The sequence below is a fragment of the Macrotis lagotis genome, chromosome 2 (genome assembly GCF_037893015.1).
Source record: "Macrotis lagotis isolate mMagLag1 chromosome 2, bilby.v1.9.chrom.fasta, whole genome shotgun sequence".
Classification (NCBI taxonomy): domain Eukaryota; kingdom Metazoa; phylum Chordata; class Mammalia; order Peramelemorphia; family Peramelidae; genus Macrotis; species Macrotis lagotis.
Genome location: NC_133659.1, coordinates 126,907,697 through 126,921,226, shown reverse-complemented (window position 1 = coordinate 126,921,226; position 13,530 = coordinate 126,907,697). Strand labels below are relative to the sequence as shown.

Genomic DNA, 13,530 nt, shown 5'->3' with positions numbered 1-13,530 from the left:
GACATTTGCTATTTTTTTTTTTTTTTACTTTAGTAGAATGCTGACATGTTCCAGAAACAACTATCAGCCTCAGGCATCATCAAAACAATTTCTCCTTTGGTCCAGATCTGAAGGAAAGAGACTTTGATTGTCCCAGACTGTTCTCTCCAGGCCTCTGACCTATGACCATCATCCCAGGGTAGGTGAGGATCTTATTTGATTTGTATTTCAAAGTTCTCTCAAATACTACCTTTGTGATTTGCCCCACAGCCTGCAGAGGATATGGTCCACTCTTCCATCTCTCAGGGTGTCCTCCATTATTGTATTAATTGTTTCTGAGATCCAATTTTCTATCTATGGTGTTTCAGGCAAAACAAGGTTTCTCAGAAGCCAGGTCTTTGTAGGTGAAGGCCCATTGGACTAGTAGAGGCAACATAAGACCTCAGCCTCATACAGAGTTAGAATCTGTTTCTGAAGGATATTATCACTTGAGAGACGGGGGTAAACATTATCTTAAATGTTCCATTTCTGTTTAGACTGTGGGGATGTGAGTGTAGCTTTTTCTGGATTATGTCCAAAATTATCTGGGTTTATTCCTTTCAGTATATGTCCCCAAACTTAATTGGTTAGATTTTCTTTGGATTGATTTCCAACTATCTCCTTATTCCTCAGATGGCAATCCACCATGACCTCATATACCCTCACCATTTATGTCATCAATGTAGGGTTGTATATCAATACCCCTAGGAAGTAAGATCTGTTTAATATTGCCCAATATGATGGTAGAAGGGAAATTTATAGTAATTCTGGGATAGTGAGGCCATAATGAACTCCTTCCCAGGGGAAAGGGAATTGCTAGTCACAATCACAGCAATAGAAAATATGTTTTTAGTTAAGTCTAATAAAACCCCCCATATCACTTATTAGGGGCCAAAGCCATCTAGTCTGCCACAATTGTGACAATTGTCAGCTTCAACAATTGAAATGACAACTTTGTTCAACATCCTGTAGTCCACTAACAGCTTCCAGGTACCATCTGCTTTCCTCAGTGATCTTACATGATTACAGGGTTGATAGGAGCTGGTGTAGCAATACTTTTCTACAAAACCCTGACTTCCATTTCCATTACTTAGGAAGGAAGTAACTTTAGTTTTTTTTGGCAAGGCAAATGGGGTTAAGTGGCTTGCCCAAGGCCACACAGCAAGGTAATTATTAAGTGTCTAAGACCGGATTTGAACCCAGGTACTCCTGACTCCAGGGCTGGTGCTTTATCCACTGTACCACCTAGCCACCCCTAGGAAGTAACTTTCAATCATCTAAGAACTCAGTACTGTTTGGTGTTAACTGCACTGGTAAGCTCTGGTATCCCCAAAGGTTTCCATTTACCCTTCATAGAATTGGCACTTATCAAAAGAAATTCCCAATAGCAATGAAATTAAATTAAATAGATTAAATCAAATCAAATAGATCAATTGAAAATGATCACCAGGTATCACTTGTCCTAGTCTGTTTTACCTTTCTCAAGCTCAGATGAACCTTTGTGGCAACAGCATTTCTGTGATTTAGGGCAGAGAGAATTAGCAGATCTGATATGAGAGGTAAGACAGTCATCTGCCACGAGAGTACTATGCCAAGGACATTTTAATGCCAGAAGATTCTGTATTGTATTGCAAAAGTAATTCAAGTTATTCACATTACAGTGAAAGCTCATTGGAATGATGTCACAATGTTCAAACCCTGATTTAGTAGCTCCATTGTCTTTTCCTGGCTCTGTAGACTTTCTAGCCCTGAAGAGTGAATAGAGCTGAGTTCAGATATTGCCTCACTAACTTAACTGTCTGACTCTGAACTTTTGTAGACCTGTTTATTCACTAGTAAAATATGGATAATAATAGTACCTACCTCGTATCATGTGAGGATCTGATAAGATGTCTGCTAAGCATTTTGCAGGTTTTAAAGTACTATATATTTAAATGTAAATCAGGTCTATTAGTGATTAGAGTAACCTAATTTGGAGTCAGGAAGATATAAGTCTGAATTCTGCTTCAAACATATACTAGATTTGTAACCCTGGGCAAGTCACTTAACCTATGTCTTAGTTTCTTAATCTGTAAAATGAGATTAATAGTAGCATCTAACTAACAGGTTGTGAGAATGAAATGTTTTGCAAAGGAGCATTGGACCTGGAGGTAAGAAGACCTGAGTTCAAAACATCCTCAGACACCTACTAGCTGTGTGTCCCTGGGCAATTCACTTTACACTTGTCTGCCTCAATTTTTTTATCTGTTAAATGGAGATAATAATAGCACTTACCTTTATCACTCTATGCTTCAATTAAATCAAGAAATAATGTATTGGTCTAGTGATATTTTTTTAATGAAACTTCCCTGAAATATTTCATTTTGATCCTTAAAAATTTATTCATTCTAACTGTAACTTTCTCTGATGAACACAAAAGCCAAAATGTATCATTTGCTCTGTAAATCTTGTGGTTAGTGACCAAAAGCAACTCCATTGGACTTTATTTCATAAGGTCAGTAGTCTAGGAATGCTAGAACTTTATATATTTAAGTTATTTCAACATTTTACCATCTGATGATTCACACAATTGAAAAAACTTATGAAAGAGATGCCCTTTTTGTGGAAACTACTTCTATGAAAAAAGGCAACTGAAACTCAAATAAATAGGCATTAAATAAAAAATTTTGGCAAGTGCTCCAGAAAATATGGGAATGTTCACCTCAAGTGAAAATAATACTCCTTTCTTTCCCGAGAAGCCAAATGGCAGCTGTATCTTCACTGTCTGGATTTAGGCAGTTTTTTTATGCATCTTGCATAAAATTACCATTCAAGATTCCATTTGGGGTTTTCTTAGTAAAGATATTGGAATAGTTTGGTCATTTCCTTCTCCAGTTCATTTTACAGATGAGGAAACTGAGGCAAATAGGTTAAATGACTTATCCAGGATCAAAAAACTATTCAATGTCTGAGCCCACTTTGAAGTCAGGAAGAAGTTTTCCTGTCTTCCTGGTCTTGCTCTCTATCCATTGTGCCATTCAATTGCCCTTCTGGCAAGATTTCCAGAAAACTGACTTTACTGGACCATTTAGCTACCACTCCCATGGAAACTACCTAGTCAGCAATGGATGAGTCAGGTGTGTTGGGCTTGTGGTCATATTTTTTAAAAAAAAGTGAAATGAGTAGAACACAGGACAGTACAAACAGGAGAGGTGGGCCAAGGAGAACCATGTGAACAGCAGCAATCTGCATAATTCTTGGGGAGAAACCCTTGGCCTTTTCTTACTTTTCTGAATAATGAGCAAAGGTATTTTTGCTTTAGTTTGACTTTTATCTTGCATTTGAAGCATCTGGGTAATTGATGGAAGCCAGACTATTTACTTCTTTGTCTTTATCAAAATACAACCAAGGTGAAGATTGTGGTGGTGAGTGGGGAGAGGGAGGATTTCTAAGACTCCTTTCCCCTTTGAATAGCATTCCTAAGAGCAACTTTTAATCAAAAACAAATTTCAAGTTCCTTGAAGAGCTGGGAAAACAAGCAAACAAAATAACAAACCAATAAACAGCCAAAAGCTATACTCTAATTACTTCTCCACCTGATTTACATTTAATTTCTCCTTGGTCCTTGTATAGTGTTATGGCATTTTGGGATTTTCATATTTCTTATTCATTCATTCATCCATTCATTCAATTACTTGTTTAGTAATTTGTTTATTTTTTGCTTTGCTTTCACAAATGAATTAAACTGTTATATATCCATGATATCCAAGCAAAATGCTGCATCATTCTAAAGAACTTGCTTTATAGACAGGTGATGCAATAGCTAGAAGTATTGGATCTAGACTCAAGATAGCTGAATTCAAGTGCAACCTCAGATACTTACTAACTGTGTGATCCTGGGTTGGTCACTTAATTTGTTTCTGCCTCAGTTTCCCCGTCATTAAAAGAGGGATAATATAATAATCCAGATTCTTTGGAGGACAGCTAGTAGGTATAGTGGATAAGAGTGCTGGACTTGGAATCAGCAAGACTTTATCTTTGAGGGTCTGGACTGTGTGACCCTGGGTAAGTCATTTACCTCAGTTTCCTCATTTGTAAAATGAGCTGGAGAAGGAAATGACAAACAGTCCAGTATCTTTGCTAAGAAAACCCCAAATGGGGTGACAAAGACTTGAACATGACTGAAATGACTGAACAGCAACAGTAGAACCTTGGGGTTGTTGTGAGGATAAAATGATATATTTTTAAAGTATTTGTAAAACCTTAAAATGCTATAAAAATATTGGGGGTGGCTAGGTGGCACAGTGGATAGAACACCGACCCTGGAGTCAGGAGTACCTGAGTTTAAATCCAGCCTCAGACACTTAATAATTACCTAGCTGTGTGGCCTTGGGCAAGCCACTTACCCCCCCCCCCCATTGCCTTGCAAAAACTAAAAAAAAAATGCTTTAAAAATATTGACTAGTATTATTATCATTATTTTAGTATTGTAACTCCATTTTTTGATTCAGATTACCATCTGCATATAATTTTTAGCCATAGAGAACTGCCTAGCTTGACCATATATTCCTGATGAATCTCCCCAAATATTTCTCACAGATAGTTCATGGAGATCACTAGGCCTCTTTTGTTTTACTTTTCCTTACTCTTAATTATATGTACAAGATTCCCTAAATTCACTCCCTCCCTCTTCCTCTGCATTGGTGAATCCAAAATTCAGCTAGTTGAGGCATAATTCAGCAATTCCAAAATCCTGTGTGATGCCTGAAATAACATTGAAATAATGTTATTAAGTTCCTTTCCACTGTACCCAACTTCCATGTGCAGTATTAGAAACATGTTGGATCAGGATTGTGAGTGTCCCACCTGGGAAGCATTATGATTTTGCACTTATTTTTCCCCAAAACTTTGAGGAGAGTCTTGTGATGTTAATCTAATCCCAATCCCAAAATCCAGGGTGTAGATCATCTATCTCCACTAATAAGGAGAGCAGGTCCTATCAGTGGGTTTTGAAACTGAGGTTACATTCAAGTTACAGATTTTTTTAATTTAAAGCCAGAATAAATTTGATAGATCACTATTATGTCCACAATTTCACTCTGCTAATTGATCAATCATAATATTTCAGGTGTGTGTGTGTGTGTGTGTGTGTGTGTGTGTGTGTGTGTGTGTGTGTGTTTTGGGGTAGAAACATCGACAAGATTCATTTCTAGTTGTGGTTTCTAGCTCTGTCCTTTGAATGAAGATGGAGGAGATCTCACATGGAGAATGACTGCTCTACCATTTAAGAAAAGTTCTGTCCAGTAGATTGCTACTAAACTTCATGGAGAAAGAGGAGGGAGGGGGAAGAAGGAGGAGGGGAGAGGAGGAGGAAGAGAGGGAGGGATCAAGTAGAAAGCAGGGAAGTCAACCTTGGGTAAACAGCAGCTTGAGTGTTTCCCAGGCCAAGATGCTGAGAGGGATTGTTCCTAGGGGTGGTCCAGGGAACTTGGAATCTAGGCTTGGCTCCCAGATCCCCAAATCTTTCTGTGTTTCCTACTTTTACCTTTTTCTCTTCCTAATCCAGGCTGCCTTTCTTCAGGGACATCCACAGTGCCTGGATTATGGACCCCCCTTCAAGCCCCCAGTGCACCTAGAGTTCTGCTCTGACTATGAAACCTTTGGCTGCTGTGATCAAAACAAGGACCGCCGCATTGCTGCCCGCTATTGGGACATCATGGAATACTTAGACCTGAAAGGCCATAAGCTGTGTGGTGGTTATATCAAGGACATCCTTTGCCAGGTAGGGATGGATATGATCTAGGCTAGGAGGCAGTAAGGGATAGAGACTTTAGGATTAGATGCCACTCTGATCGTAGGCAGCTAGGAGGGGGTGCCAGGCTGGATGGCAATAGTGGAAGGGGATGCCACTCCATTTCCCTCAATGGCCGAATTTTAGAGTTGGAAGAGAATGCAAACTACTCCAACCTGCTTCTTTTTTTTTTTTTTTTTTTTTTAGGTTTTTGCAAGGCAAATGGGGTTAAAGTGGCTTGCCCAAGGCCACACAGCTAGGTAATTATTAAGTGTCTGAGACCAGATTTGAACCCAGGTACTCCTGACTCCAGGGCCGGTGCTTTATCCACTGCACCACCTAGCCGCCCCTCCAACCTGCTTCTAATCAAGAATTGCCAATCAGTGGTCACCTAGTTTCCAGTGACAAGGAACTCATTACCTACCAGGGCTACCCTTAAGTCTGTGCTTCCCATCTAGATAGAAGTTTACATTATCTTGCCAGCTAAACCACTCAGGTTCTGATTATAATAGTATCCTTTCTTCTGCACTGCCTGTTTTGGACAGGGACATGCTGCAAATATTTTGACAGGGGCTGCCTTCCTTGGAGCTTTCTCAGTCTTCTGTAGAATAAGAAGTGGCTTTGTAGGATTCTCTCTTTAACCTGTCTCCTCTCTCTAAAGTCCAGATGAGGGTTGAAATAATTTCCTTTGGGGATTTTTTCTTTTTTTTTTTTTTTTTTTTTGGCAAGAGGGTAAAAGGTGGCTGGGGATGGGCCTCTTGTGAGTTCTAGCTATTCCTGAATCCTCTCTGCAGGCGTAGAGGGGTAAGTTAGGGGCCGTCTTTACGGAGTCCCCTGGAATCTGGGATTCACTCCTTCCTGAATCTTCTCTTCAGTGCCAGGGTAGTGATGGGGGCCAGACACAGGGGGGAGAGTAGGCATTTCTCTCCCCAGGGACATGACTCCACTGGTTTCCAGGAGTTGGTTTGGTAAAAGTCATACTGCTTGAGTCATGGAGGCATTGCTTTCACCAGATGATTGGATTCAGCCAAAATCCACATTCTAGAGAAGCACCAACACAGTTCTCCTCAGCTTAAAAATGTAAACTGTGACTTGGAGTGTTGGGATATGGGGAGAAGGAAGGTTAGGCAGGAAGATGGAGTAGGACCTGGAAACTACTGAGATTGCTCATTTTACTGGGGAAAACTCTTGGGTAATTTACTGTTAAGAGAGGCAGTGTGAGATTGTGGGTAGAGAGCGGATGTTGAAGTCAGTAAGATCTGGATTCAAGTTTCACCTTTGTTGCATATTAGTAGTATGTCCCTGAACAAGTCATTTAACCTCTTGATGCCCCAAACAATTCTATTACAAGAAGGACCACAAAGAAACATTCTATCTACTGACTTCTGACCTTATTACTTTGATAGATCCAAAGCAGTTAATAATTGCAGAATTCTTGGAGACAGTCATGACAGAAGCCAGGAGGAAGGATATCTTCCAGCCCAAGGCTGTATTGTCAGTTCCTGGTCACAAACACCCTTCCCCATCCATTTAATTGGGAAGAGGCCAAGTCTGTGTTAGCTGGCATCAAGCTTTCATTTCTTGTAAAAAAAATTTAACATTCATTTAAAAAATTTTTGAGCTCCAAATTCTCTTCCTCCCTCCTTTCCCTCCCTCACTCATTGAGAAGGCAAACAATAGGATATGAGTTATGCATATGGAGTCATATTCCATATTAGCCATGTTGAGAAAAAATTAGGAAAAACCATATAAGAAATATAAAGAAAAATTTAAACGTATGCTTCAGTCTGCACTCAGAGTTTATTAGTTCTCTTTGTGGAGGTAGACAGCATTTTTCATTATGGGTCCTTTGGAAATGTCTTGATCATTGTCTTATCAGAGTAATTAAGTCTTTCACAGTTGACCATCATTACAGAATTGTAGTTACTATGTACAATGATCTCCTGGTTCTACTCACTTTATCTCAGTTCATATAAATCTTCCCAGGTTTTTCTGAAACCATCCTGCTCATCATTTCTTATAGCACAATAGTAATCCATTACAATAATATATCATACAACTTGTGTAGCCACTCCCCAAATGATAGGTATCCCCTCAATTTCTCATTCTTTGCCACCACAACCCCCCCCCCCCCACAACCTACTGTAAATAATTTTGTACAAATAGTCCTTTTCCCTTTTCTCTGGTATTGCTTAATATTCAGCAATGCCAATTTGGTAACTCTTTGGGCATGGTTACAAATTGCTGTCCAGAATGGTTGGTTCAGTTCACAAGTCTATCAACAGTGCATTAATGTTCCTATTCCCAAGATACCAAGTCTTGACTTGTCATTTACAATGTAATCTCCAGCAAGTCATTTTATTTCTCTGGGCTTAAGTTTCCTCATCTGTAAATTATGAAGCTGAACTAAGACAGTCCCTTCCAGCTCTAATTACCTGTGATTCTTCTTTTCCTTTCCTCTCTCCCATAGGGGCCAGTTTACATATCTAGCTTTAAAACACTATTAAGGGGGTGGCTAGGTGGCACAATGGATAGAGCACCGGCCCTGGAGTCAGGAGGACCTGACTTCAAATCCAGCCTCAGAACTTAATAATTACCTAGCTGTGTGGCCTTGGGCAAACCACTTAACCCTGTTTGCCTTGCAAAAAAAACAAAACAAAACACTATTAAGATCAGGAAGGATGGAAACTTCATCCTATCCTTAATTGTGACCCCTTGTATTTGACCCAGAGATAAATGAATGGTTATGAGTAGGAAAGAAAATCTTAACAAAAGTATGATTTTCTTCAGATAATGCTCCTAAGTCATCTCTCTACCCCAAATATATAAAGATGTTTTCCCACAGCCAGTGAATTGAACTGGTGGGCCAATTCAGAACTGGTAGCCATTATTTGTAGAGGGGTTTATAAGGCAAAGATGAAGAAATAATTATAGTATTATATTTTTGCAAAGCTGATTATCAGTTGAATTCAATAGCCACTTATTAAGCGTGTCCTATGTACAAGAAACTATGCTATGAAATGATCCTTGCCCTCAAGGGTGATATGATATATAGTCAAATCATCCAAGAACTCTGATCTCATCAATGTGGGCATTCTGTCCAATAATGAAGGTTGTAATTCATCCATGATTGCCCAACAACATATCCACAAATACAAAGTAATTTCACTAGGTAGACTAATATCTGGGAAATCAGGAAAGGTAGGTGGTTTACTAACTACTCATAATGTTCAAAGTTTTATGTTCCATTATTATAATCAATCCTCCATGTTAGCAAATGGGGAAGGAAAGCAGAAGGTAACCAGTATCCTGGAAGAGGCCAGCCTCTTATCTACCTTGGAACTGCCTTTATTTATTATATATAAGCAGAAAGACGCAGGACTTCTGGGATGTAAAAACTAGTCCTCATCATACTGTGTATGCAGCAACCTATGATGACTGAAGGAGGGATGGGGATGCCAACAGATGGACCTCATTGCAATGGAGCAGGTGACTAGGTTTCTATTAGGTGACACCAGACTGCTAGGTGGCTCAGTGGATAGAGTGTTGGGCCTGGAGTCATAGTGTGCTGAGTTCAAATCTGCTCTCTGACACTTACTAGTTGTGTGACCCTGGATAAGTCACTTAATATCTGTTTGCCTCTTTCCCCAATTATAAAATGGGAATAGTAATGGCACCTTTGTTGCAGGGTTGTTATGAGGATCAACTAAAGTAATGTTTTTAAAATGCTTGGCCTAGCACATAAAATATTAAATGCCATATAAATGTGTATTCTTTCCCCCTGTCCTTCCCCTCCCTCACTGGAAAATGCTGAGGAAGAAGGAGCAACTCAAAGGTAGGCAGATGTTGGTATTTACATATAAGAGAAGCTTACAGAGAATGAATTTCTGAGCAGGTAGTCAGGCCACTGGCACTGTGGGAGCTCCTCATTCTGAGTTCCCTGTATTTGTTTTCTTTGTTTAGTCCTGGTTTCTCTATGTCTGTACGCCCTTGATTTGGATAACCCAATCCAACTCTCTGATTTCTACTTTCTCAGTGTCTGTATTTCCTTGATACTTCTTCCTCCTATAATTGAATTGCATTTTATTTTTACCTATCAGTCATTTCTAGTTATGTTTTCCAAAGGCTCCATTGCCTCCTTTACATCAAACGCTCCCATGTTCAATGATGTTGACCTAAACAGTTGGAAAGTGCCTTCAATTCAACAACAAAGATGTATTAATTAGCTTATAATGTGTAAAGACACTGTGCTAGGGAGTAGGAGATATGAATATTAGGTTGATGATATATTTTGGATCATTCCTTCTTCCTTAGGGCAGGATGATGTCACAGCTGTGGGAACCTTGACAGTCAGAGGGTAGGGGACTATGAGATAACCAAGGGATAATTCAATTTCTAGATTATCCAATGTCTGCATTATTTTTTGGTCCATATTATTTACTTCAGATCATCTTTTTGTCCTTCATAACTTCTATTAGAAGGTAGCCTATGAAATGCAAAGATGGGGAATGCTGTGATTAGTCTTAACTCATCTGAGAAAAGTTAGCTTAGTTAGAGGAATAATGCTAATGAATCAGAAATAAGGAATTTAATCCTGACCCTCTGGGTAGTACCTCTATGTCCTATGGGACTTTGGACAGCTGAACAAAAGTGTATGAATTGGTGAAAATTTCTCATCCCAAGAGGAAAAACAGTGGTGTTGTCTTCAAAAGTAAAGGATATTACATCTCTAAGGCAACTTTGCTGCTTGTCAAGGAATCCAGGGCACCTCCCCAAAGTAATTCTTAGGGAGTTCAAATGGTAGTCCTAGAGTAAGAATTGGCTTCGACTTTTGGACAGGTGATTTGAAAATAAAAACTCAGCAATTCTGTAGTTGAAGGATTAGCACTGTATTTACTGAATTTTGTTGGTATTGGGATAGGTTTAAAGACTGAGAAGAAATCTAGGAAAGGTTCCTCATTTCCAAAGAGGCTATTAAGAGTGAATAAGTGTTTCAACTCAGCCATTATAGCTGGATTAAAGTAGCAAAATGTTATTTTAAAATGCTAGCTTTTGGGGGGCGGCTAGGTGGCGTAGTGGATAAAGCACCGGCCTTGGAGTCAGGAGTACCTGGGTTCAAATCCGGTCTCAGACACTTAATAATTACCTAGCTGTGTGGCCTTGGGCAAGCCACTTAACCCCATTTGCCTTGTAAAAAAGAAAAAAACCTAAAAAAAATAAAATGCTAGCTTTTGGTCTTTTCATGTACCTTGTTTTTACTGCTTGTTAGCTTGACACTTAACCTAATTACTATCTACTAATGATTGAAAAACCAAGTAATATTCATTGTCCACTAAGCTCAGAATTTTTTTATATTAGTTTCTAAAGACCTTATTTTAATGTAATCTTCAGATTGGGTTGGTTCAACAGAAAACTTAGTATACTTTTTTAATTATTAGCTAATAGCCATATATTTATTGGATATATTTTCATGTAGGAGTAGAGAGAAATATTGGATAAAGGTATAGACCCCCCACCTCTGACACATGCTGCCAAATGATCCTGGGTAAACTGCTTAAATCTTAGTATGCCAGTCAACTCGCTAAAGCTTTAAGTTGCAGAATAGTCTTTGATTTGCATTGATAGAATTTCTCAGACTGTACTCTGATGATGAAATGTACAATGTACATTGATGTACAATGATAAAATTACAGGTTGGGGTCAAAAATAATGAATGTAAGAAATATACTGGTGAGATTTATCTACCCAGATCCTTGTATCCTGAGCAACAAACAATCAATGACCATTTATTGAGAGCCTACTGTGAGCCAGGCATTGTGGCAGATACAGTGAATACAAAGACAAAAGTCAAATGGTATTTGCCTTACTGAGATTATATTCTTTTGGAAACATATACATTTATCAATCAATAAATCACTATTTATTAATAGTTCTCTAAAGCAACTTTGACTAAGGGACTTAGTTATTTTATATTCCCCTAACCTGTCAAGGTTCTCACACCTATTACATCCCTAGGGAAGAAGGAATGGCCCAGAAGATATACCTGCTTTGTGCAGGTATCATGCTAAACATGGAGTATACAAGTGCAAAGAATGAAATAATCTCTGCTTTCAAGGATATTACATTCTAATGGGTAATAAAAATATACAGTATAAAAAAACCAAAAATATGCAAAAGTCATTTAATACAGTAATTTGGGAGGGAGGGAAGACACTAGCAGTTGGGTGGAATTAAGAAAGACTTCATGTAGAAGGTTGAGCTGGGTGTATGTGTGTGTCTGTTTGTATATGTGTCCATGAATACATACATACATATGTATGTGTATATAAATTAGCCAAGTATTATTCTGACTTTTTTTCTCTGTGGTGAAGGTATATATCTTCTCTGAGAGTTCTAGGGCAGAGGTGTCTCTACTCTAATGTCATCAGCACAAGACCCTTCCTTTTTGCTTCTCCCTAAAGGGATTTATCTTTTATAGTATTATTATTTATTGGAATGCTACCAGGCTAGAAGAAGATTCTTAGAAATATAAGGACCATATTCTGGGCAATTAATGCATTTTGGATGCCCCTCAGTTCTGGCTAAGAAGTCAATCAAAGAGGCTCTTATTTACCACATGGTTAGTTCCATAGACAGAAGGTCTATGTGTGCTGTAAAGTCCATGTGGGGAATTGCATGAAATGAACTCTCCACTTAATGCTTATAAGTACTAAGCTCATTAGCAGTCCCTTATTATCTCATCATGGCTCAGTCTTCCATTACATAAATATAGACAGATAAATTTCTCCTATTCTTATCTATTGTTAGCAACTCTACAATTACATCACACAGATAGCAGGGAAAGGGGATTGCTCTACTCCTGTTTCTGTTGGGAAAGCTAGTACATTCCCATGTGCAAAATTATTTCAACATAATTAAAGGAAGAATGGCACTAGCACTTATGGGACTGACTTCATGCAGAAGTGTTTTTAGAGGTGGAGATGAGAAGAAAGTATATTTTATGTATGGAAGACAGTAGAACAAAGTCATGGAGATGGGAGATGATGTCTAGCCTCCCTTTAATAGGATCACCTTTCTTCAATTTCTTTATATCCAATTTATAACACATAAAACAAAACTAAACTTATTGTTCTCTGGTCACACTTCATTTTTGAAGTCAATCATATCTTAAACTATTTTATTTACTTAACTTTGAAAGAATGAAAAGATTATTTAGGAGGAATCAACAAGATCTGCTATAAGCTCTGGAGACAATTGAAGAGGGGCCCCGGGGTGGCTAGGTGGCAGTGGATAGAGCATTGACCCTGGAGTCAGGCATACCTGAGTTCAAATCTGGCTTCAGACACTTAATAATTATCTAGCTGTGTGGCCTTGGGCAAGCCACTTAACCCCATTGCCTTGCAAAAAAAAAACAAACTTGTAAACAAAATAAAAAATAAAAAATAAAGAGGGACCCCACAGTGTGCTTGAGGGCAGTAATGACTTCTTGGAATATCTACAACCTCTCCTACCAGGACTTCTCTGAAGGAAGTAAATGGAGTTATAAATTTAGTGATTTTATTTCAAAATCAGTCCCACTCAGTAGATGTTTTAATAAATAATAATTGGGTTCCCAAAAAAAGAGAATCAATTCACTTGGCATTTGAGTGGGAGAGACTGAGTCCTGAGCTTTTATGAAATGTCTCAATGAGTCCAAATCCATCATTTTATAGATGATCTTGGGTCTAAAGTGAAGTGACCTG

At 38.6% G+C, this 13,530-nt stretch overlaps 1 protein-coding gene across 3 annotated transcripts in view; it reads left to right on the top strand.

Moving 5' to 3' along the window:
- The first annotated feature begins 39 nt into the window (after positions 1-39).
- Positions 40-13,530, top strand: part of HHIPL2 (HHIP like 2) — a 41,778-nt gene continuing 28,287 nt past the window's right edge. The window contains exons 1-2 of one of the 3 annotated variants that reach the window (XM_074222729.1): positions 40-178; positions 5,564-5,779. In XM_074222729.1, coding sequence (XP_074078830.1) covers positions 5,714-5,779 — 66 coding nt within the window. In that variant the 5' untranslated portion in view covers positions 40-178; positions 5,564-5,713. Of the gene's footprint in view, positions 183-5,366; positions 5,780-13,530 lie in introns of those variants that run through there. The other 2 variants (XM_074222730.1, XM_074222728.1) reach the window with 2 other exon arrangements.